The sequence below is a fragment of the Argiope bruennichi genome, chromosome X1 (assembly GCF_947563725.1).
Source record: "Argiope bruennichi chromosome X1, qqArgBrue1.1, whole genome shotgun sequence".
Taxonomy (NCBI): Eukaryota; Metazoa; Arthropoda; class Arachnida; order Araneae; family Araneidae; genus Argiope; species Argiope bruennichi.
In genome coordinates, this window is record NC_079162.1 from 69,402,458 (window position 1) to 69,429,507 (window position 27,050).

Genomic DNA, 27,050 nt, shown 5'->3' on the forward strand with positions numbered 1-27,050 from the left:
ATCCCTTATTTTAGTTTTAAATATTAAAACTAAACTAAACCAATTTCAATTTGAATAATAGCTTTTGATTTATTGTATTGATTTTTAAGGATACATTTTTCGTCTTTCTAAGTGTTAACACTTCAGTGTTTGCCATCTGCAACGGCGTTTTATGTATAGGGGCTGCGTAACATAAATTTGATCCACAACTTTTTCACAATATAAATTTAATTAGTATTATTTAATCGTACGCATGATATTTAAATCCGTCAATATTCAAACGCATTTTTCCTGTTTAGATTTTTCTGTCACCAGGAAGAAAATCTAGAAAAAACATTATATCCACCTTTTTAAAGGGAGAAAATTTCTTAATTGCCTCCTTTTTCTCTCAGTCCCTATTTTCTTCTGTAATACATGTTCATTAACATTGCAACCGTTTTTTCTTTCTCGTATACGTAGAATGTATGTATAGTAATCGTCAAAAAATTCGAACTCGAGATTCTGACGAATCTAAACATTTTAGACCTCCATGAGTTCGAAAAACACATTTTCGTTAAATAACATCAGATTTGAAACATAAAATTAAAATCTATAGTCTAGATATTTATTAAATTGTGAGCCAAATCCAAAAGGGGTGACCGTCTACCGGTCTGTCCTTTTAGAAATATTTAAAAACGATACCCAAAAACGCTTCAATATATCAAACTTGATATGTGATTTCAAGACTACAAGTGTAATTTTGTGTCACATTTTGGTTTCAATTGGTTGGGAAAAACGCATCTGGAACACAAATTCGATTTTCATATACGGTTATCCGCATACCAGGGATTAGTCGCGAAATAACTCGTCTAAGATGACAAAATAGATTCAGTAAACATGATAAATTCATGTCAAAGATATTACGTAACTATTGTACGACGATGCTATGCAAGGTGTTTTCTGGGATAACACCTTCATTAGAGAGTGCGCGAGAAAGTTTTGGGGAGACCACTTCTGCTGGTTCTATCATAAAGTTATAACAGAAAAAGATACTACAAATATTAGAAACGATGTTTTAAGCGTTTATCCACTGAAGAAAATTTTTTCGATGGTATTTAATTTAAAAGTAAATAACAAAATGAAAAATAATTGATGGAAAATAATTAATTGAAAATATCGCACAATGAAATTTTTCTTTAAAGCAAACACGAAAAAATTTCATACAACAGTTTTATCTTTACACTTCATAATTTTTTTTTTCTTCAATCGCTTACCAAGTGTGGATTATCTTAACTAATTATTAACTTATCCAAAATTATTAAAATAAGCAAAATTTAATTATATAGAAATATTTGCTGCACACCATAGCAAGACAAATTACAGTACCCTGAAGATGCACAAGAATGATGATTGCGAGGATAAAGAAAACTGAATATTTTATTACTGAAAATTCAAGAAGAATTATAATGTCAAATGGGAATGTTATGGACATTCGAATTTTCTGTAATTTATTAAGTGTTCCTTGGAGTAAAGAAATTCATTAAGAGTTACTCTTCAATAGAATTAGTTCTAAATTACTCATGGTAATACATTTTCAGATTTCTGCAGTAAAATATGATTCTAGAATTTGTGATTAGTTATTTGATAATTTTTAAACTTTTAGTATTGACTAACAAAAACGAAATTCTGGTGTCATAAACTCAACAAAAATTAAAAACATAATGTCATTTGCATGTATAACAGTTTATTGTATGCAACGCTTTAAACTAAAACTCTAAACAGCAAAATGTCTATGGAAAAAATTGGAATAAAAAAAGCCTCTAGATGGCCGTGTAACATTGATTAATAGCTTACTGAGGCTATATTAAGGAAAATAGAAATAGAAATAAGCGACAAAATGTCTACTTACTATCATCATGTTCACTTGAAATTCCTTGTTGAGAAGGCCCTGGATTATTCCCTTCCGGAAGTGAAGTGATATTTCCTTCACTATAAAAATTTGTATTATGCAATTATTTGATCTGCTTAAATATTAATTTCATCTTTAATTTTAATGGAAAAAATGTGCTGTTCTAAGAAAGTAAAACGAACTTAAGCCTCCGAAATAAAAGTTGAATTGAATTTACCGAAAAATGAAAAATAACGTATATTTCATCATTTTGAAAATTATTGAAAATAAGGTTTTCTTTAAAATAAAACCTTTATATTTAAAAGACAGAGTTCACATTTTGAATGTGATTTTTATGTGTGCATGTCATTTTTCAAAAAGTTCTTTGCATCCGAGTGCATTTTCTATCTATTTTAAATCTGTCTATTCTTTACTTATTAAAGAAAATACTTCTTTCTGGCATTTCTGTGTTTAATAAAGAATAACTAAAATTTTTCTACTTTTCTTGATGTTGTCCCTGCAGGACTTAATTAAACTTGGGAAAAATAAAAATTTTTGGAACTAAATATGGTTTTACATCTATTCAAAAAGAAATTTTCTGATTCATTAAAAAATTAATGTTGAATATTCTTTAATTTGATGAATTTTGATATTTAAATTTCAATGTTTTCATGGGAAAAATTAACCACACCTTATTATCTTTGATATGAAATCTGATCTTTCAAAGACAATAATTTTCAAAAACTGATTTCAACTTTTATTGAGTATCTTCTGAATGTATTTTTTGTATTTTTTAGTATTAAAATTTTAATAATATCTGATCACTAGAATATAAAAAAGAATTATTTTCTTCAATTTGATATTAGAGAAATGACATCAAATAATGGAAAATTTGATAATTCGAGTATGTCAAATTTCTATATAAAATATGACATAATTAGACCAGTAATAAATAAGTAAAGAGGAAATACAATTAAATTAGAATAATCTAACTATTACATTCTAAGAGTTTTTACAGATGATTATTTTATCTCGATATAAAAGTTTAAAAATTCATTTAACTTATATCAGTAAATGAGTAAAATGATATCATAAAACATAACCAAATACCTTAAAGCTGGTACATCAGTAGATTCATCTCCTCGAGTAGATGGATTCTGTATAAATAAATTTTAATATTAGGATTCGATGGAAAATGAAAAAAAAAAAAGGTTACTTAAATTACTAAAATGTAGATACCGAAAATTTTACTATAACAAGTTAAGCATTATTTTTCAAAGTTAATAAAATATTATTCTCAGTTACTCTATAGTACAAAAAAAAAGTTTATTTGGTTTTTGCTCCAAATATAGAGATACTTCGCAAATTAAACAGATCGAGTCAGTAGGTTTTGCATTTGTGCGTGTGTGTGTCTCTCTTACAATTAGCACCTGTTCTTCTAAGATATCTTTCTTCCTGTTGTGACAAAAATATCTCAAGTATAGAAAATGTTTTTATAATGCGATTCATAAAATGAACGATCATGCTTTGAAAATGTCTTATCTTCAATAAATTGTTTAGAAACGAAATTAACATGCATTTATTTTACCATAAAAGTTTCAGGAAATAAACCTTGTTTGATAGAATTAAATGAATTTTTTCAAGTCTCAAATTAAAAATACGTAAATAAGAAAAGTCAACTGAAATATAGTAAGGTATAAACTATCAGAAATTAACACAAATGAACGCTGAATGAAGACGAATGAAACTAAAATAATTTTTATTTAGTGCAATTAAGTCTTGAAGGACCATTGAATCTATCTCCGATGACCATGCACAACGTCTATCGTTTATCTGAATTCAATAAATAAATAAATAAAATGTTCTCCGATTTTCCGCTACCGCGATGACGTCGATTCGGTTAAAAATGAATGGTTGATTTTCGATGAGCAAATATTTGGATGGTAATTTTCTGACTTGAAGGAGAATGACCGCCTCCATTTCCCTAGCTCGCCATTCGAAATTTCCTCAATGTGCTAAGGCTCGTATTTACGGATATGTTGAGAATTTTTACGCATTATAAGGATGCACAAAAGAAAAAAAAATTGACATACAGCAGCTTATTTAGAGATAAAAAAACATGAAATTATAAGAGCAGATCAAATGAAAAAAGAACATGAGCCAAACAATGAAATGGCATATTTATTTTTAAAAATAACTTGCAAGATTACACGCGCACTTCGCCTTTTAATGTCATCAAACATGATTAAATAGTAAAATATATGTATTATTCAAAACTTCATCCAAAAAAATATCTATTTTAAACTTAATGCATTTATTTAATAAATTTATATCCACTATTTATTCAGAAACTACAAATACCTAAACTTTAAGATGAAGCTTATTTTCTTATTTCATAGTAATAAGAATATAATTTTATTTCCATCAATTGTCTTTTAAATTAAATACATTTCTCTAATTATCAGAATTTTGATTAACTGTCTGCGCAATCTAATCCGGATCTGGAATAAAAGTTTCACTGTCAGAGAGCCTTAATCCCTTTAAATCCTTGAAGAAAGCATTCAGCTATATTTTTCCCGTTTAGAATTTTTGGAAAATAAAGAATATTTTAATTCCGAATATGACACCTCTCTACAATTCTATCTGTTCATCAATAATTTTGGGCCGTTTTCATGAGCTCAAAAGTTAATAATTAAAAAAAAAAGCTGTGCATGATCACCAGAAAAATATTTCGTAATTTAATTTATAATTCAATCAACTACAAAACTTAAATGTTATTGGCTAATTATTTATAAAATCATTTAAAAGAAAAAAAAGGAAAATTTCAGAAAACGTAGAAGCGTGCAGCTTACCTGTTCGGAAACGCTTCTTTCAGGAATTTCTATAAATGATAAAAGAATTATTTTTTCAGACTCATTAAAATGCCGATTGAACAAATAATGAGATACAAAAAATTAACACATAATCTCCAAAACAATATTTCATACATTATATAATTTAATATAAACAATAAATAAATGCAAAAATGTTTTATAATTTATGCAATGAATGCATTGATTGTAACTGACTTAGTGCTTATTAATTAATTAATCATAGTTTTTTCTTGTAAGTCTGAAAATTTGAAATCTAGTTGTATTTGAAGAAGGCATGATAAACCTGACCCATCGATATGGTAAATGTTTGTATTGCGATTAGTCGAATAATAAATGTGACTGTATACAAAATTTTGCAATTCCTTTCATCTTGTTCTATACTTTTTCATGGTTTATCAGAGGTTGAAAAGAAATCTGACCTTCGTAATTGTAAAAAAAATATATATATATATATCTTTAAAAAATGCTTTTAAAAAGATATTGACAAAAAGAAAATACTGATTTTTTTATAATCCTATAATTTTAATACTAATTTTTAAATCGTAGAAGTGCCAGGTACACAAACTAATAAGCGAAAGATAAGCACCATCATGTATATCACAAGAAACGAAAAAACTTCGTTTATAATAGTCAATTCGAAAGCGTTGAAACGGTGTCCAGGGGAATTTTTTCCAAGTTTAAATATATGAAATTTGCCTCGGAGGTAATTCTAATGGGACTCAATACACTTCGAATTCCGAATTTTAAACTTTAATTCTGGAAAGTATTATTTAATATTTCGTTTAACTTCTTTCTCGACTAGATGATTAATGACCTAGCATGTCACATGTCTGCATAACACAGACGTAGCAAGAAGCCAAACGAGGATTATTGTTTCAAGTATCATTTCTCCAGCAATCTCCTGTGGATATTGCTAATCATTTAAGTAACTTTAAGTAAATATGTTGCTAAATTTAAAAAAATATATATATTTATTTAGGTTAGATAAATCCTTGATAGAAATTCTATATAATTCATCGGAAAATAAATATATTTGCAAACAATAAACATACAAATAATTATTGTCCATTTTCAGACACTGCATATAACGCGATGGATGCCATCATTTACATTTTGAATAGATAATTTATTGTTATTAAGAGATTTCAAAATTTTATATTTTCTCATCAGCAGTGATATAATATTTTTAATATGAGCAGTCACTAAATTTTAAATCAGAAAAATTAATTCCAATAAAATTTTAACTTTAGTAATAATTTCGAATCATCTGAATTGTTTTAAAAAATATCAACAAACCTGGAAAATTTATAAATTGTTTCACGAATCGTTTTCTTGGCGGTTGTCCTATGAAGAAGATCAAAAATAAGTTTTAAATTTATGTTTAAATAATTAAAAAAATATATTAAATTTCATTTCATATATATATATATATAAGAATGAATTACGTATAGAAAGAGGACAAAAACACTTACCAGGTGAATCCTCTTGTTCTACCTCGACTAGACGAATTGGAATCGGTAATCTGGTAAATAAAAGAGAAAAAGTTGCTTTATATTTTAAAACCATTCACATGGAAGAACTTTATTCCCCTTCGCATAAAGATTCTAATTTTCCAAATCCGATACTGTAAACATATTGCTCCGTTTTAAAAATCTATAGTGAAACAAAGTTGTTGAGCTCATTTTCAGCGCCATAACAAAGATTTAAGCATGTGTAATTCTGACACGTACTGTGATGAATCCAAGTTTATGAATCCAAGTTTGAAAAATTCAGCATTGTTTAAACACTCGGTATATTTCATCTTTTCAACTGAACCTACACGTAGAGTGGATAAGCAAACATTTGCATTTAGTCGAGAAATTTGGACCGATTTCTCTACCGGCAATACTGTTTCTCACATGATTCATGATAATGAAAATAAGTAGAATTCAATAATAAATTTCGATACAAAAAATTTAGTATCCTCTAAAAAAATTCCGATTTTGTATAGTATTCGTTAATGTAGGTTGTCATTCTCAGCTCAGAATTACATATTGCACGGTGTAGCAACAACAACAGCAAAAGAAGTGCTCTAATTGCCCAACTTTCTTGGAGAAATAATGAAATACGTTTTCACAAAAACTGATTTTTCCTTTAAAGTTATGTATTTTCACATGATTTATGATAGTCAGGGTTCTACTTAGCCTAATAGGGGCCACGGCCAAAAACTGATTTGGGTCGATCCCTCTAAATTTACGAAGTATAGATTTTCGTAATAAATCCATAAGTATAGAATAATCTATGAAATATGGATTTTTTGTGTATGTTCATATTATGGATTAATGAAGAAGCTAACATAAAACTGACAGATTTTTTACTGTACTGATATTTTGTGAAAAAAAAAGTACATGAAAGAAGGAAACGTAAAATAAACTTTGTATTCGATTTGGGGGCACCCTTCTGATGTGGAGGCTTAGGGCAACTGCCCCGTATGCCCCTGCCTTAGTCAGGCTCTGATAATAGGTCAAATAACTATGTTTAACTGATCAATTTTTATAGAAAAAATAGTTTGCTTTTGTGATCTATCCAAATGAAAAAAACTTTGCACAGAATCCGTTGAAGTAGTTTTTATCTTCAGAATTACGTATGACGCGGTGCAGCAACCAAAATCTAACAACAACCAGGCAGAAAAAATCATTCCAAAAGGAAATGCTTTAATTGTCCAAATTGTAATACAGAATAATGGAGTAATTTAAAAAAAAAAAGATGTCAATTTCAACAAAATTGCGCATTTCATATTAATATTTTGCAATAACAAGATTATATATATATATATATATATATATATATATATATATATATATATATATATATATATATATATATATATATATATATATATATATATATATATATATATATATATATATATATATATATATATAGAATTCGCTAGATATTGAAAAATATAATTCGTCAGAAAAGAGACTCCATGAAGAAACATGCGCTTGGGGAGAGATTAAAACTTCTACTTGTCCTTAGACAATACAGATCACAGGGACCCTATTCCAATCTCGAACTTCCAACCTAAATATTTTTTATTAATCTAAATTATCTTTGTAAAAAGTTATATGTAGAAACTTGTAATAAATTGAAGAAATATTTAATTACACGGCCCTTTTGAGAGAATTGGTTTCAGTACTTCTCATATACAAAATTTCAAATTTCAAATAAAAATAACTTTTTAAGAAAATAGTAAAATTCTAATTTTGAGCACTATCTAAATTATTTTAAATAATGGAATCAAACAATTTAAAAATATAAAGCAATGTTTCTTATGTTTCCAAACAGCACAACATAAAACTTGCAAAATATAATTCTTTAGAAACTTTAAAATAATGTTTTAGCATTTCAATCGTTACTTGAGTTGAAGTTAAAACATTTCGAATGCATGGCCTTTGTAATTTGAATGAAAACATATAACTAATATACTCAGGAAATATCGAAATTTTCAGGGACCCCTACCCCAATTATACGAAGCCCGGAGAAAGTTGACAACTTTTCTTATTTGATAATCCAGGATTGATGCGCTGATGAAAAGAAGTGCTTATTCGCTCTACTACGAGCATTATGAAACATGGAGATTACATTAACATTCTTAAATTCTCCCACCTTTGTGTTTCTCAGAATTGTATGCGTAGCGGGATTCACGCCTTTTGAAATTCTCGTTATGCCTTACTCAGAGAATGAAAATAAATAGAGTCAGTAAGAGAAAGTAGATATAGTTCACCTCATCAGAGAAAATATAGTGGGTATTTACACATTTTTTAAACGATGGGACAAGAAAATTTTTAAAAAGCGAATATTAGGTAGTACAGATTTCTGACTATAAATTATTATTTGAAACGAGAAATATCGTCTCCTACTTTTAGATTTATTTTTCTTTGAAAATGCGAATATAAATATGTTCTGAATTCAAGGATAGGTTATTAAGTTTTCCGACGAGAAATATTCATATTCTATGATTATTAAATGCTGTGAAATGCTTAGTATTAAAATCATTGTGAGTAAAATACGTAATATTATTAATTTAAAAAAAATGGAAGAATCGTCAGTCACTACTTCTACATGAAAAGAAGGCTCCAAACGAAAGTTTGAAAAAAGTAGTACTGCTTCAAATATTTATTAAACAAAATCGATGGTAACCAGTTAAACTCCGCCATCGCAGATACCGTTTACAAAATCTTTAAGTACATCTGAAGAAACCATAAATAAAATAATAAGTCATGATTTACAATTTTAAAAAAAAGCACAAAAATTAACTTTTATCGCCTTTTGCTGAGGTATACTGCTCAACGCAAAAAAATTAGTAAAACCCTGTATGAAAACTATTTTACCGGAGATAAATGGAACTAAATAACTAAACGGCTGCAGCAAAAAAACATCTTTTTATAGAATTGTAAATGAAGAAACAGAATGTATCAACCTGGCTCCATTAACGAAAAAAAAAATTTCAGCAAGGGATTTATGATTATGGCACAGGTTTCTAACAATGCAAAATTAGAAACAAGCAGAATGGAGAAAAATGTTAAAATTCGCTTCTTGTATTGTCAAGAAAAAGTTTTAAGTGCGATATTTAACTCAGAAATTCCACTTCTATATTGCAATGACATTCAAAGTGTCAGAATAAAAAATGACTATCAAATTGAACATTTTAAAAAATGTTCTTCCAATTTAAACATTAATAATATGACCCAAAAACAGATCTAAATATGTGTAAACACCTTCTGTAGATGAGAATCCTACAATTTGGAGCCCATAATTTTACTATTTATACAGATAAGCATAAAGTGGGTTTTTCATTTAGTAACAGCCATGGATTCTGTGCCATGCTTGTTGCGAAATTTTTAATTTGAAAAGAAATATGCTAAAAGTAATCGGTTTTTAAGGTTTGAATTTTTTGATAATAAACCTTATCTAACATTATATTAAGAGAGACAAGCAACAATTAATGATTATAGTTGTATGAAACAGAATAAAACATCAAAAATCAGAAAAATATTATCCGATATGTGGCAACTGTAAAGAAGATAACGCATTTCTTATTTTCGTTGGAGGAAAAAGGTGTTATGCATTCCAAAATTTGAATATGCATGCATGTTTCATTTCATGTTGAGTAACACATCATCGAATTATTAATATAATATATGCAACATCAATATAATATATGTCAGCAATAAATAAAATATACCAAAATATTAAAATATTTTAACAATATCAGTTACCTCTTGTACATATCAGTTAGTCGGCGCGGCAATTTCTTTCTTTCTGGAGATTTTTTCGGTTTAACCTTAAAAAAATGAATTAATAATTAATCATATTTTTGCGTGAAACACAAATTAAATATGTTATATAAATTGTCAAAAAATGTTAATACTCGAAAATATTCGGGTAACAAGTTGAAACTATTGTGTCTTGCATCACAAATTGCTCCTTTGATAAGAGCTACTAAAATGTATCTGAGAGTTCAAATACCTCAAACAGTATTCATCAGCACTTAGAAGAAAGTAAAGTTTATATATTCAGTTATGGAACTGATTTTGTGCTTCATAAAAAGTTCATTATCGAAATTCATACAGTTCATTATTCGAAATTTTATTTGACCACTACATTTTTAAAGTCCCAATAAGGCAAGTAGTTCTGGAGGCATTTAATTTCGGCTCTTGTGATTTAATACATTACTAAATTTTACCACAGTAAAGAAGGAATGTTAATACTGTTGCATTTATTACATTTAATTTTCCGCACTGCTTATATTTGATAGTATCACTGTTTTAAAAGAATTATGGATCTTTTCAAGTGATGGCAATTCACACCATTCCATTTTCGGTTTATTCTTCATGCCCAGTCTTTCATGATCGCTACCTTCGATAAATTGGGTGCCATAACCTCTCAGTAAACAGCGAAGCAACCCATGCACCTCTGAGAGCACCTAATTAATTATCTGCGTGAATTTCCAATGCACCTAATTTCCTTTTGATCCATTTCGACCGGAAGAAAATTAGACCGAGTTCGATGTAGAAAAAATTACTATTCATGCCATGTAAATTTTCATTAAGTTTTCGCATTCGTGACGAATTTTGAGAATGTCTGCTCTCTATTACCATCACGTATTCGTGTGCCTGTATGGTTATCGCGGTCTCAAGCTACAACTTATTGAAGACAACTAGTTAAAATTTCCTTTCACCAGACTTTCTACTTTCACTAATTAGTGCAATTAAGTCTTGAAGGATCATTGAATCTATCTCCGATGACCATGCACAACGTCTCCCGTGCACTGTAAATCTGAATTCAAAAAATAAATTAATTAAATGTTCTCCGATTTTCCGCTCCCGTGATGACGTCGATTCGGCATATTTTATAAAATAAAGTGTTCAAAAGCCTCAAACATTTTAGATCTTTACTAGAATTAGTTTGACATTTCTTTTACTCCCCAAAAATTACACTTATGAAATAATTTCATCTAGATGATAATAGACGGCAACAAGGTTAGATAACCTTTAGTTATGGTCCGGGTTATTAAATTAAGATATTATTTATTACTTGTGTATAAAGTAATTCTTATTTTCCTTGCCAAAAAAAGAAAAAATCTGTTCGCCGACGTTACAACGTAAATTTGTGATTCTAGTTTTATTGCAATCAATTAAAGACAAGTATTAATCAACAATCTTTTAAAAATTCATGCCAAAGAAAAAAAATCCAGTAATGTACATGCATTTGACTTACCGATCTTTTCCTCTTACTTATTGGTTTCTCAGTGGTTTTTTGTATCTTTAAGTTTGGTTCTTTTGAGCTTCCTGGAACTGTAAAGGTGATATATATATATATATATATATATATATATATATATATATATATATATATATATATATATATATATATATATATATATATATATATATATATATATATATATATACTTTAATTAAGAGAATTAAAAGTGTATAAATTGCGCAAAAAGAAAATATATATATATATCCTTAAAATAATTTATATGCAGTTTAATTAAAGATACTAAAATGTTTAAAATGTTGAAGCAATTAGATCAGGAACCTGTTAGATGAAGGAAGGTGCGGGGATTTTTCCTTTATTCAATTCGTCAATTATTAGCCGTGGAGGGAATTCGCGTTCGTAAATTACTAAAGACTGCAGACGTTCGATGTTTTATTCACCGCATAAGGTCGACTGTCACTCTAAGCTTGCATCGCTCTTACAATCTCCACTTCCCTCTATGAAATGATCGATTTATTACTAAAGAAGTATTCATTTTATTCATGCCCTTATATCAACGTTTCATAAATTTTCTGAGAATTTATCTTTTGTTAAATCAAAGATTTCATGTTATATCCTTTTCATCGATCATCCTCCACTGAACATTTTTATCTACAATTTTTCCATGTAACTTTTGATAATTCAGAATTTTATCGCTTGATGTAAGACCAAATTATGTTTTCAGCACGCTTGCTTTTAATACAAAATATAATAAAGGGGAGGGGGTCAAAAATACTAAAATGTAGGTGTTGTGAACATAAAACGTGTTTAAATGTTTCCAATCATCTGAAATTATAAGTTGAAATATCTGAATAAGTTTGTCATTTTTATATAGCACGTTAATCGCTTCCTTCAGTTTTATTGGATGACGTGTTATTTGAGCGTTTCCGAGTAACTTCCAATCATTTCAAACTGTCAGCTAAAATATCTGAACAGGTTTGCCATTTTTATAGCACGTTAATTTCTTCTTTCAGTTTTATTGGTTGATGTATTAATAAATGCCTTTTAACAACAATGACGATAGGATTAATTACATAAGGTGCTAATCACTATTTTAAAAACTGTTAACTCGTTCAAAATATTTTGTGTAAACATATGCTATTTATATTTTTAGATAGACTATGTCATCATAATATTTTCTAACATCCTACAAATGATAGCGACGCGAAATTTCAGCTTTTAAATATAAGGTATTTTACATAGTAACCTAAATTTGTAAGTTACACTTTTTAATAAATTTATTCTAATGTAAATCAAGAATAATTTATCAAAGACTTGAATCCCTTATTTTAGTTTTAAATATTAAAACTAAACTAAACCAATTTCAATTTGAATAATAGCTTTTGATTTATTGTATTGATTTTTAAGGATACATTTTTCGTCTTTCTAAGTGTTAACACTTCAGTGTTTGCCATCTGCAACGGCGTTTTATGTATAGGGGCTGCGTAACATAAATTTGATCCACAACTTTTTCACAATATAAATTTAATTAGTATTATTTAACCGTACGCATGATATTTAAATCCGTCAATATTCAAACGCATTTTTCCTGTTTAGATTTTTCTGTCACCAGGAAGAAAATCTAGAAAAAACATTATATCCACCTTTTTAAAGGGAGAAAATTTCTTAATTGCCTCCTTTTTCTCTCAGTCCCTATTTTCTTCTGTAATACATGTTCATTAACATTGCAACCGTTTTTTCTTTCTCGTATACGTAGAATGTATGTATAGTAATCGTCAAAAAATTCGAACTCGAGATTCTGACGAATCTAAACATTTTAGACCTCCATGAGTTCGAAAAACACATTTTCGTTAAATAACATCAGATTTGAAACATAAAATTAAAATCTATAGTCTAGATATTTATTAAATTGTGAGCCAAATCCAAAAGGGGTGACCGTCTACCGGTCTGTCCTTTTAGAAATATTTAAAAACGATACCCAAAAACGCTTCAATATATCAAACTTGATATGTGATTTCAAGACTACAAGTGTAATTTTGTGTCACATTTTGGTTTCAATTGGTTGGGAAAAACGCATCTGGAACACAAATTCGATTTTCATATACGGTTATCCGCATACCAGGGATTAGTCGCGAAATAACTCGTCTAAGATGACAAAATAGATTCAGTAAACATGATAAATTCATGTCAAAGATATTACGTAACTATTGTACGACGATGCTATGCAAGGTGTTTTCTGGGATAACACCTTCATTAGAGAGTGCGCGAGAAAGTTTTGGGGAGACCACTTCTGCTGGTTCTATCATAAAGTTATAACAGAAAAAGATACTACAAATATTAGAAACGATGTTTTAAGCGTTTATCCACTGAAGAAAATTTTTTCGATGGTATTTAATTTAAAAGTAAATAACAAAATGAAAAATAATTGATGGAAAATAATTAATTGAAAATATCGCACAATGAAATTTTTCTTTAAAGCAAACACGAAAAAATTTCATACAACAGTTTTATCTTTACACTTCATAATTTTTTTTTCTTCAATCGCTTACCAAGTGTGGATTATCTTAACTAATTATTAAATTATCCAAAATTATTAAAATAAGCAAAATTTAATTATATAGAAATATTTGCTGCACACCATAGCAAGACAAATTACAGTACCCTGAAGATGCACAAGAATGATGATTGCGAGGATAAAGAAAAATGAATATTTTATTACTGAAAATTCAAGAAGAATTATAATGTTAAATGGGAATGTTATGGACATTCGAATATTCTCTAATTTATTAAGTGTTCCTTGGAGTAAAGAAATTCATTAAGAGTTACTCTTCAATAGAATTAGTTCTAAATTACTCATGGTAATACATTTTCAGATTTCTGCAGTAAAATATGATTCTAGAATTTGTGATTAGTTATTTTATAGCTTTTAAATTCTTGGTATTGACTAATAAAAAAGAAATCCTGGTCTCATTAACTCTACAAAAATTAAAGCTTTAATGCCATTTGCATGTATAACATTTTATCTTATGCGATGCTCTAGCCATTCTTTTAAAAATGTCGCTGAAAAAATTTAATTAAAAGTAGCCTAAAGATATTTGTGTTACATTGATTAATATATAGAACTGAAGCTATATTAAGGAAAATTACTGAGGCTATATGAAGGAAAATAGAAAAAGAAATAAGCGAAAAAATGTCTACTTACTATCGTCACGTTCACTTGAAATTCCTTGTTGAGAAGGCCCTGGATTATTCCCTTCCGGAAGTGAAGTGACATTCCGTTCACTATAAAAATTTGTATGATGCTATTATTTGATCTTTTTAAATATTAGTTTTATCTTTAAGTTTAAATTAAAAAATGTGCTGTTCTAAGAAAGTGAGACGGACTTAAGCAACTGAAATTAAATTTGAGTTGAATTTGCCAAAAAATGAACAATTAATTATATTTCATAAATTTGAAAATTTTTAAAAATAAGATTTTCTTTAAAATAAAACCTTTATATTTAAAAAAAAGTTCAAATTTATAAAAATGTCATTTTTTAAAAAGTCCTTTAAATTCGAGTGCATTTTCTATCTACTTTAAATCTGTCTATGCTTTATTTATTTCAGAAAATACTTCTCTCCTGCCTTTTTTGCATTTAATAACAGATTACTACAATTTTTCTACTGTTCCTGATGTTATCCTTGGAGGACATAATTAAACTTAGGAAAAATAAAATTTTGAAAAAAATATGTGACTTTACAACTATTGAAAAAGAAATATTATGCTTCATTAAAATGTTGATGCTGAGTATTCTTTAAATCGTTAAAATTTGATAAATTCATTTTAATTTTCATCTAATGACTTCTGAGCGTATATAAACTTATTATTATTTCTAGTATTAGAAGTTTAACTAGAAAAATTAACGATATCTGAACACTAGAATGTAAAAAAGAAATTATTTTCTCCGATTTGATAAGAGAAAAATTACATTAAATAATGTAAAATTTCGTTATTCAAGTATTTCAAACGTCAGTACAGAATATAACATAATCAGACAGGCAATAAATAAGTAAACAGAAAATACCGTTAAATTACACAAATCTAACCATTTGAGTAAAATGTTATCATAAAATATATAACCAAATACCTTGAAGTTACTTTCTGTACTTCATCGAGGTTTTCTTCCTGTACAAATAAAATTAACATTAGTATTTGACGAAAATCACAAAATAAGTCAGCTAAATTAATAATGTATAAATATGAAAACTTTTACTTTATTAACGTTTTCATCTAAATTCTTCGTCTTTTTATTAAGATTTCTCAAAATTCAGACTTTATAATATAAAATCGATACGATGGATTATTATTCTGAAGCCGAACCACAAAAGAAACTAGTGGTCTTTATGAAAAAATGTCAGAAATGCATTTATATGATTACTTTAGAGAAAGAAATGAGTTTTACATTAGCAGCTCTTAAATGATGCAATGGAAGCATTTTGGCATCAAGTATATCTCGAATATTACATTAATCGTCAAAAATCATAATATTAAAAAAAAACTATTAATTTTCTGTTTTGAAAGAAAGTATTCATTTATCGGTTCATTTTATACGCTATCTGTTAATGTCATTTTTTTTAATCATATACATTATCAAGTTGATTTCACCCCTTTTTCTTTTTTCAGAGGAAGTGAGAATTTGTTAAAATTTTACGCTCGTGCCTAACTTTTCGCAATTTCAGGGTACGAGTAAACAACGTAATTTCAACTTCCTGACCAATCCTGAGCGGTCCTGCACAAGGAAGTTTGCTCTCTCCAATGTCTTTTAACATTTATGTTAACGACTTACCAAGAATTAGGAATAGTCACTAAACAATTTTTGCAGACGATACCACTATTCTAACAAAGCAAAGGAGTCCACAAATAATCACAAAACAACTACAACAATACATGACTCTTTTGCAGTGCCGGATCTTCGGCTGGAAAATAAAAGTCAGCTCTAATAAATGCACGTGCCTCCTTTTCTCTAAGAAAAATGGAAAAGGCCCGACTTAAACCCAATCCTAATTTTCCCCTGGGTAGAAGAGTATAATTGCCTAGGGTTAGTTTTAGACTTAAAATTAGCCTTTAATAGTCATATTAAAGCGGCCCTCACCAAAGCTACGGTAATGCGTGTTAAATTCAACAGCTTAATTGCTCCATGGAGTAAGTTATCGAGGCTATAAGTTAGTTAGGCTCAAGCATCTGCTTTACAAAGCAATTTTAAATCCAGTGTTGATGTATTCAAATGACTCTCAAATTTCTGGGGGGCAACTTCAGCCCCAAACATTAAGAAGTTTCAAATTTTAAAAAAATAAACATCTGATGAAGATTATTAATGCGCCCTTATACGTTAGTAGGAAAAATTTCCGGAATTTATTAAAAGAACTTCAATTAAGTTATTCGAAAAATTACCGAGTTACTTCAACTGTTAGCATATGATTTTGCTCTTCCCAGCTCCAGAAAAAGACTTCGGGCTGCTATTCATAGTATTTATATTAATTTTCCGTCTATAAAAAGACTGAGAATCTCTACTCTGTTGAAAATCTGGTGGATAAAAGATTTTCAAAATGATGTCTGTTTCGGTCTCAGATAGCTACGATGAGCTAGCTACACGCGTGAAATTTTCTGGATTTTTTCAAAAATAATTAATAAAAATAGTTAATTAAATCAGACCCCGTAGAAAGGCACGTGCAACTTGAATGCAATAAAGTTCTCTATTCCCCCATAAATAATCAAAATATTATGATTCTATTCAAATAATTATATCATAATAATTTATTAAATAATTATACCAATTTTCATGACGTTAGAACTTTATGCGCTCGTCTAAACTAGTAAAATTAATTTTAATCTTTCCCTAAAACTTACAAATTATAATTGCTATTCAAAATTATGATGTAGAGGTGCTCGTGACCACTTTGTCACAATAAATTTCGTAATTTTAATTTTAATTCAATTAGGTAAAAGTTTTAATTTTATTAGCTTATAATTTCAAAAAAATCATTTAAAAGACAAAAGAAAAATTTCAGAAGCGCACATGCTTTTAGCTTACCTTTATTTTTCTTGATTTCGGACCTCCTAAAAATAATAAAAAAAAAAAACATTTTTCAAAAAACTTAAAATATGAATTAAACAAATACCAAAATATAAGAAATTAACTCGGAATTTCCAAATTTTGTGTCGAATTTTATAAAATCTCATGAAAATAATAAATATTATGCAACAATGTTTCATCATTTTAAGTATAGAATTCCTTAATAACAACCGAAATTATGCTTATCAATGAATCATTTTTTATGTTTGTAAAGAATGAGATCTTGTAATTTATTTCCTTCCATATTTCTAAAAGAATCAGCATTAGCTCATTATATAAAGTGTTGTTTAAGTATTAATAATTTTGATGATTTCCACTCTGTACTTAATCGGATTTATTTAATCGGATATAGAAAATTTTGCCGATTTAATTCCCAACATAAACTTGACTCAATAGCTGCGTCTTAATTCAGAACTGATTCCGGAAGGTCTCACTGATAGTCTTCCAATCCAATTAAAATAATTAGTAATCATTAAATCCTATTCTACTCCTTTAAAATGGTTTACAATTACAGCTAAAGTTTTAAAAATGGAAGAACCTTCTGAATTGGAAGATTGTCAGGAATAATGAAACATTAATCAGAGCAAGACAAATAACATTCTTTATACCTAGCAAAATTTTGATAGATTTCAATCTGCCTTTGTACCTCGAGCTCGATATTATTTTAGCGAAACTATCAAAATTTAACAAGGCCACTTCAAACGATTCGGGTTACCAAGGATTTCACCAACATCATAATTTATATTTCCAACAACCGTCTTCCTGTAGAATTTGTACTCGACAAGGCATTTCTAATTTCTATCATTGGGCCAAGTGTGTCGTTTTCGATAACCCAAATTTGAGACTAATCTTCGCATAACAGCTAAGTCGGCTTCTCCATACATAGATTTCTTTCTTAGCTCTTCAAAAAATCCCAAAATGGAAATAAAATACTTTTACTGGCCTAGTAAGGGAACAATTATTAGTCTTTATCAAGTCTAATCATTGTTCTAATCTGTTGCATCTAGCTAATTTGAGCAATGTGTCTAACCATCATACTTTACTTCATAATGTAAGTATTGATACTGACATAGGATGCACTCTCTCTATCTGCAAATAATATGAAAAAAAAAATAATAACTTAATTTACCGACAGAAAATGTAAACCCAATTCGCATCAAACAAGCTCCGGGAACGTTCCAGTTAACCCAAATCTGTGATATTCATTTAACTGATAAAAAAAAAATGAAAATGTCAAGTAACACATATTTGAAAACCCTTTACAATGTATTATCGTAGAGACATCAGATTGTAGTTTATGTAAATTAGTTATAAATTGTGATAATAATAAAATATTGCAAAATGAAAAAATTATTACAAACTTGAGTACTAATAATAATTCAGTGTCTTTGCATTTTATTGAAAATACTAACAACACTGATGATAATGAGGTAAGGTAGCGAATACCTCAAAGGAAATTTTTTTTCATATCTGATTGTAAACAAACTGTCTAATTCTGTGTTATTAGTATCTATTTATCAGAATATTCTCATGTTTTTGCAAAAAATAAATATAATCTTTGCAGAATAAGAATAGAGTTCCCTAGAATATTTTTAACACCTGATTTACCAGTTTCACGCAGGACTTAAAGAACCTTTGTTACTGATAAAATTGAGACAGATAAGCAGATAAAACAACTGTTGACGGTAGGTTTCATAAAAGAATCTACAAGTAATCTCCTGTAACTTTAGCACGTAAAAGAGATGAAAATAGAAAAAAATCGTCTTTGTCTTGATTATCGTAAAATGAATTCTCTTTCTAAATCTGATGCAGAGCCTCTACCTTGAACAGATTCTTTATTAGACGAAATAAGTACTGCTAAATTTTTTTTCAAGTTTGGATCTAGTATCTGGTTATTGGCGCATACAATTCCATGGATAAAATAAACAAAAATTGGCCTTTGTAACTACTGTAGGTTTATTCAAATTTCAAGTATTCCATTTGGCTTTAAAAATGCACCTGCGATATTTAATAGTACTATTCGTAAAATTCCGAATAAATATAAATTTTTAAATTTTGCATGTCACTATTTTGATGCCATAGTAGTTTTTCTCTAATTCATTACAAATACACTATGATAATTTAAAACAGATTTTTTCGAATGTGGGAAAAAAACATTAAATTCAAATTTTGTAAATGTGTATTTGCTGAAGGCAAAATTAATTTCTTTTTAATATGAAGTCAAATAAAGATTCATTTCCCTTGATAAACATGATATTGGAAGACTATAAAAAAATTACAACCTCCAAAAAAAGTAAAACAATTTCAAGGTGTTTTTTTTTGTTTGTTTTTTGTTCTGTCGATGCGTAAAATAAGTTTATTATTTTCTTGTGCTAATTTTTTTTTTTTTTTTTTTTTTTTTTTTGATTTTGAGAGCCCTTAAATAATCTTCTTAAAAAAAGATCGACCATGTAATAGACTGAAGAATACTTTAAAAGTTTTTGAATTATTGAAAAATAAATTAATAACTAAATCGGTGCTACAGTTATATAAACCTAATTTTTAATTTTCTGTGATGCATCTCAAGTAGCCATTGGAGCTGTTCTAAAACAGCCTGATAGTTCTGGTAAATTAAATCCTGTTATCTTATCATTCAAGAATTTTACACCCTTATAAAAATTATTACGTAACTGAGTTGTTATGTTTAGCAATAGTAAATGCTCTTTATAAATTTTAATACTATTTACATGGGGAAAAATTTATAATTCATACTGATCAAGCTGCCCTTGTTTAGCTTTAAAATGTTAAATATTTCAGGGGAAAGTTATTTTTTTGGTGTTTCAAACTAAATACGTTTGATTATGAAATTAAATACTTAAAGGGAACAGCTAATTTTGAAGTTGGTATTTATTAAGGCATCCTACCACTCAATATCTCCAGCATTATGTGCATTTATTGGAGTTGGAAGAAATAAAACATTATCAAAATTTACAAAATTTGAATAACTTTAAATTTAAAAATATTGATGATGTATTTGTAGCTAGAAAACAAAAACTGTTTAAAATAATTATACTTTTTTCTCTTAAGAGGAAAGTTTCACAAAATGCTCATGAGTAATTTGGGCATTTAGGCACTCAAAAAATGGAAAATCTGAATACTGTCTAAAATTATATTCTCCCAAGATGTTGCTCTTTTTTTCAAGCATTCTGATGCTTGCCAATTAAACAAAAGAAAAGGCAAAAAAAGATTTGACATTTTATAAAGTTGTGTCCCCTACAATCATGAACATCTTTCTGTCGATACTTTCGGTGGATTTATTTATTATAATTTAGCTAAATAAATTTCATATAGTAAGGTGGCAATTTAATTCCTAGAAAGGACGCTCTTTTTCTTTATGATGACGATGTGATAAGTGCCATCACAACAAGTATTAAAGCATAGTAGTCTTATTGAGGCGTTAATATACGGTCAACCTCCCGATTAATATCTATCTCTTTCTGGGGTTTTTTTTAACCGGTTATTCTGATAGAAATAAATATTTCTAAACGGAAAGTGAAAGAGAAGAATTACATTCCCTTTCTTGATGTTCTTATTTTAGGCCTTTGAATATCACCCATTAAAAATGCTAGTTAGTTACTAAGTGAGACAAATGCTTTTCTTTTCATACTTACGTAAAAGCATTTTTATACCATTTATTGAAGTATTAATGCTTATTACAAGAGTATTTTCATTCTCATGTTCATTATTTTCATGTCCAAGTATTCTATATAAAATCATAATTATGTTGATATTTTATTATTGTATATGTTCAATTCTCTAGCCCACTATTCCATTCCTAAATTGATACTTTTCGCGAATCAAATTTCCTATAATTAAACGATTTCGCATACAAACATACCTAGAGACAATTCTCATCGAGTAAAAACTATCAGCTGAACTTCTGCAGGCAACGTTACGTTACATATTTTATTAATATTTTTGTTATTATTGTTGGTCATCTAAGTTTATATAATATTTTTAAAGTAAAACTCATAGCTGTCTATTTATATCTCTAGTCTCCTTGTTGAAATAAATTTTTATATTATGTAAAGATAAAGGAAACTTAGGTATCATTTTTAATATGCATTTAAATGTTAAATTCTTCCTTGGGCACAAGATAGGGCTGTGTTTCGAAGGGCCCCGACAAACATCAACAGCTTGCAGCTTGCGTGGAGTGAAAATTGTAACGGTATCTCTAAATTTAATTTAAATCTTTATTAATTTCCAATTTTTTTATCTTAAATTAGTCCATGTTAATTTATTCTGAAATTTCTCTTATTTCCTGAAATTGAAAATTATGAGAGATAAAAATTGTTGGTTTGCGAGTTTGAAAACAAAATTGTAACTAGCTAAAAATTGTAAAAGCAAAGTCCAATGCATATTTTGTGGTAGAAAGTATAACATTGTTTGTTGTCCAGAATTTAAAAAGAAATCGAAAGTCGCTGTCGAGTGGAAACAAGAATATTACGAAAGTAGCACTCTTTCATCAACATGTACTTCAGGAAGGGTTTTGCTTCAAACTTTAGTGGTTGCTATTCAACATGAAGGGAAGAAACTTCATCTACTAACTTTGATCGATACTAGATCCGAATATTCCTATGTTTTAGTTTTAAAATCAACAGTAGAATCCTTAGGACTAGAATCAGAAGCTCATAGAAAATTAACACTCGTTGTGTTTGGAGGAAGAAAATCTGATATGAAATCTGATAGAAAATCAATGTTGAGAATTTGCTTATCGGTTTTAGCTGTAAAATTCCTGTTTTAGATCAGCCTAATATTTGTGGATCTATATCTAGTCTACAGAAAGGATCATGGATATCAAAATTAGCTGAAAAGGGAATTCATATCACAGATGTTGATTGTGTCAACTCGCAGACTGATCTTTTGATAGGCTCAGACTTTGCTGGAAATAATTATATTAAAAAAATACAGAAATTAAGAACAGGCATTTTTGCTATGGAAACATTGCTCGGATGAGTTTTAATGGGAAAATTGCAAACAACTAGTAGTGAAAATTCTATTGCTGCTGTAGTTACTTCCCTCTTAATTCACAATCAAGAAATCTGAAACCTCTGATAATTAGAAGCCATTGGCATTAAAGATCCCTTTGAATGGAAATTGAGAAGTGAAATTGATTAGATCACTAAACGATCATTTTATGGCAAATTTAAGAAAATATGACGAGGGAAGATATGAAGTGAAATTACCATGGGTGCATTACAAAATTCTTACTGAGTGTAGAGATATGGCTAACAGAAGACTAGAAAGACAACAACTAAATTAAAATTAAAACGAAAACATGATGCATAAAATATGGTGTTCGAGGAGTGGTTAAAAGAAGATATAACTGAAAAGGTGCCACTTGAAGAACTGGCTAATTCTGGTTGCTACTTGCCACACAGAGGGATTTTTAAGGAAAATTCAACAACTAAGGTCAGACCAGTTTTCGACGCATTAAATGGAAAGACAGGCTTTCCTTCACTCAATGATTACCTTCAAAAAGGACCTAACACCTAAGAATTGATACCGTCATTGTTAGTAAGGGAGAGAGAAAAAAGAATTGGTGTTATATCTGACATAAAAAGGGCTTTTTTACAGATAAGCATTTCCGAAGAATAACAGGATTATTTTTTATTTCTGTAGTGAAATTATAGTTCAAGTAAAGAAATTCAAGTTTTTAGACACCGCAGAGTAGTTTTCGGAAATACCTACAGTCCTTTTATTCTTGAAGCAGTCATTCGGCATCATCTGGAGAACACATGTAAAGAACGTAAAAAAATCGCAGAAAAGTTATTAAGATCGTTTTCTGTTGATAACTGTGTCAGTTCATCAGACGCAGAAAGTGAAATTTAGCATTTTATAGAAGTTTCTACACAAGCTATGGCAAATGCTAAATTTGAATTAGGAATTTACCGATTTCAATGCCTCAATTCCAGAACATCTCATGTCTTAGGAATGCTGTGGAATCGTAAAAATGACACTTTATTTTGTGAAGTTTGATTTAAGTATTGAAGTGAGGGAACCATTTACTCGAAGAAAGTTACTTTCTCTTGCACAAAGAATTTTTGATCCAACTGGGTTTTGTTGTCCTATAACATTTTATCCAAAATTACTTCTTGAGGAAAGTTGCAATTCAAAACTCGGTTGGGATGATGGGCTGTCAAAAGATGTAACTGAAAAGTTTATGAAGTGGTCCAAAGATCTTCATCGTTTGAAATCGGTAGAAATTCCAAGATATATGTCAATGGACAACTGTATATCGATTAGCCTTCATACACTCTCTGATCCATCTAAATTGTCTTATTTAACAGTCATTTTCTTGAGGAGTGAAAGTGAAAATCAAGTTTTAGTGCAATTGGTGCTTGCAAAAGCAAGAATCGCGCCTCTGAAAGCAATGTCAATTCCTAAACTAGAATTAAAGGCATGTAAAATAGGTGTACGTCTTACTCATATGGTAAAAATGGCTCTAAGTATCAAAGGCATTGAAGAATATTATTGGACAACTTCAGTGTTGTATTGGATAAGTCACGACGATGCATGGACTGTGTTTGTAAAAAATCGAGTTAAAGAAATAAGAAATCTTAAACACCGAACAAGGTGGCGACATGTACCAGGCACTGAGAATTCTGCTGGCGTGCCATCAAGAGTTTGTTCAGTGAAGAAACTAATAGAATCTCGTTGGTGGAAGGGTCATCAGTATCTGAAGTTGTCGGAAAAAGAATGGCCTCATTCTACTCCAACTGATGACAAAGATTGTTGATTCTGAAAGGCGCAAGGCAATAGTAACGGTATTAAGTCATGTCAATGAATTTTCTTCAAGAGTTTTCAGCTACTTTTCAAAGTACACCAAAATTTTAAGAATGATCGGGTGGATGTACAGGTTCGTAGAAAAGTCACGAAAGAAAAGAGAACATGTAGAGCTTAAGGTTCGTGAGCTAGAAAGAGCATAAAATTGAATAATAAAACTGATACAACTAGACTTTTTTTCATCTAAGGATATCAAAAAGTTAATCCATGTATGTTTAAAGATGAAAGAAGAATTTTGCGAGTCAAGACAAAATTGACAGAGAAGAAAGATTTAGAAAACTTTAAGTATCCAATTTTATTTCTAAATATACATAAATTAGTTAAATTAATCATCCTAGAACATCAATTGATTTTACATCATGTGGGACTTCATCCACTATTAACGAATCTATGATAGAAATGTTGGGTCATAAACGAAAGAAAAACAATAAGATGAGCTATTTCTAGATGCATTGTTTGTAGATGACACAGCGCGAAAGCAATGAGAACAGTTTCTGTGACATTCCCAGAAGACAGAGTCGTAGGAGTAGACTTAACAGGCCCTCTTCTTCTTAAAGATGGGACAAAAGCGTTGTTTGTTTTATATACCTGCACTGTATTCGGAGCTATTTATCTGGAACTGATAACTTCTCTATTTACTGATTGCTTTCTCTTAAGTTTACAAAGATTCATTGAAAGATGTGGACGTCCTCAAGTAATTTATAGCCATAATGGCATGAACTGCACAGGACCTAATAATCTTCTTAAAGCTATTGATTGGAAAATGATTGAAAGTGAAGCAGCTAATAGAAGAATTGCGTGGAAGTTCAATCCACCCTCTGCTTGCTGGTGGGGTGGTTTCTGGGAACGTTTAATAGAAATCGTTAAGAAAATACTAAGAAAAGTCTTGAAGAATGCCTCACTAACTTATGAAGAGATACTGAGTTTACTTTGCGAATGTGAAGTTATAGTTAATTCGGGACCGTCAACTGATGCATCGGAAGATTCAAAAGAGTTAAAACCAATACTCCCTGCAATGTTCCTGCAAGAAATTCCAGAAGTTGGTGTGCCAGACCTTGACCATACAGACAAGATAAATTTAACAAGAACATTACGATATCAGCAAAAACTTCGAGAAGAGTTGAGAAAACGTTTTAGAGTAGAATATCTTGGATATTTCATTCTCAAGCAAACAAATGAAAATTCATCTTTTGAATTAAAAGTTGTTGACATAGTTTTAATCGAAAACGAAGATAAGAAGAGAGTATTTTGGCCTTTGGGACGAATAGTCATGTTGTATCCAGGGGGGGGGGGATAATAACGTCAGACTAGTTAAAGTTAGGGCATCGAATGAAGAGGTTCTAAGACTGATTCAACTCTTATATTCATTAGAAATAGAACCAGAATCCGAAGTAAGTCCTAAAAAGACAGATGTCACACAGGGAAAATAAATCCCTACAATTCTTCAAGAGATATTAAAGGAGATAATTGCCAGAAGTGGGCGAGCTAAAAAGTTGCCGTTTGAGATTTAAGGACTTTGAGCTTTCAAAAATTGACTTTTAAGGGAACGTTAATGGACTTTAAGGTTAAATTTTAGCATAGTTAAAAAATTGTTTTGATAAAATTTGTGTAATCAAAAGGTTGAAGTATGTTAAGTACAATCACCTATATATGTAGCCACTTAACTAGCATAGTATTATTTTCTTTTAGTTTTGTTTTGAGCGGCAAAAGCTTTTGTAATTTAAGCTTGTTTTGGTTTTTTTTATAAGTTAACTTGACTAAAGAAAATGGTGAACATTTATTCTCGTATCTGACAATGTAAGCTATTGGAGCCCTTCGGATAACTAATAAATTTTGAGTTTGTTGTAATTTTAAATTTGTTAAGTTTTTGTAAATTTTAAGTTTCTTGTTTATCATACGAGATCTATTTTATTAGTTCTCTATTTAATGGCTTTCTTTTATTTAAAAAATTTATTTTTAAGAAATTTTATTTCCACGAAACAATTATTAAAACGAAAATTGAAATTAACTCTGAAATCTTCATTGAAAATAAGAGGTCGAGTTTTCTGCAAAAGAATTTTTAAATAAAGTAGATGTCTGTAGTTATAACAAAAGGACAAACTTTATCATAATACTAGAATTTATTGGCCCTGCAGGAATATAAAGCTCAAACTTTGAAATTAACTGCTACTTTAACTGTTTACTCAAAAATTTAGGTGTCATTTTAGCGCGGGTTTTTTTTTTTTTTTTTGTGTGTGTGTGTGTGTGTGTGGAAATTATGCATTGAATCTTTTGTTTTTAAACCGTGTTAAAAAATATATTTATGAAAAAAAAATGAAGGATTCAAAGAAGTGCAAGTATTATTTAAAAATATCTGTAATTAGAGAAATGTGTTAATATTTTAATAGGAATGGGTTAACAAATATATTTTCTTATATATGAATCATGAAGTCTTAAGTTCTGCATATAGATTTTAAGTTAAACCGTAAGTTACAGTTGTTGATTATTTCACTAAAATTCAAAATGATTTTTTTAAGTAAAATTTTCAAAAAATTTTAAATTATCAAGTATTGTTATATTAATCTTAGATGATATGGTAATACTTTAGTTCAATTTCCTCTTAAATAATTCGAATACTCGAAA

The 27,050-nt window shown here is 29.0% G+C and overlaps 1 protein-coding gene across 1 annotated transcript in view; it reads right to left on the minus strand.

Annotated features, from left to right (window-relative positions):
- Positions 1-27,050, minus strand: part of LOC129959265 (uncharacterized) — a 49,971-nt gene that overhangs the window by 15,241 nt on the left and 7,680 nt on the right. Inside the window, exons 4-6 of the mRNA XM_056072088.1 lie at positions 17,562-17,587; positions 15,618-15,655; positions 14,693-14,772 (exon numbers count right to left, since the gene is read on the minus strand). Of these exons, the coding sequence (XP_055928063.1) occupies positions 14,693-14,772; positions 15,618-15,655; positions 17,562-17,587 (144 nt within the window). The remainder of the gene's footprint in view (positions 1-14,692; positions 14,773-15,617; positions 15,656-17,561; positions 17,588-27,050) is intronic.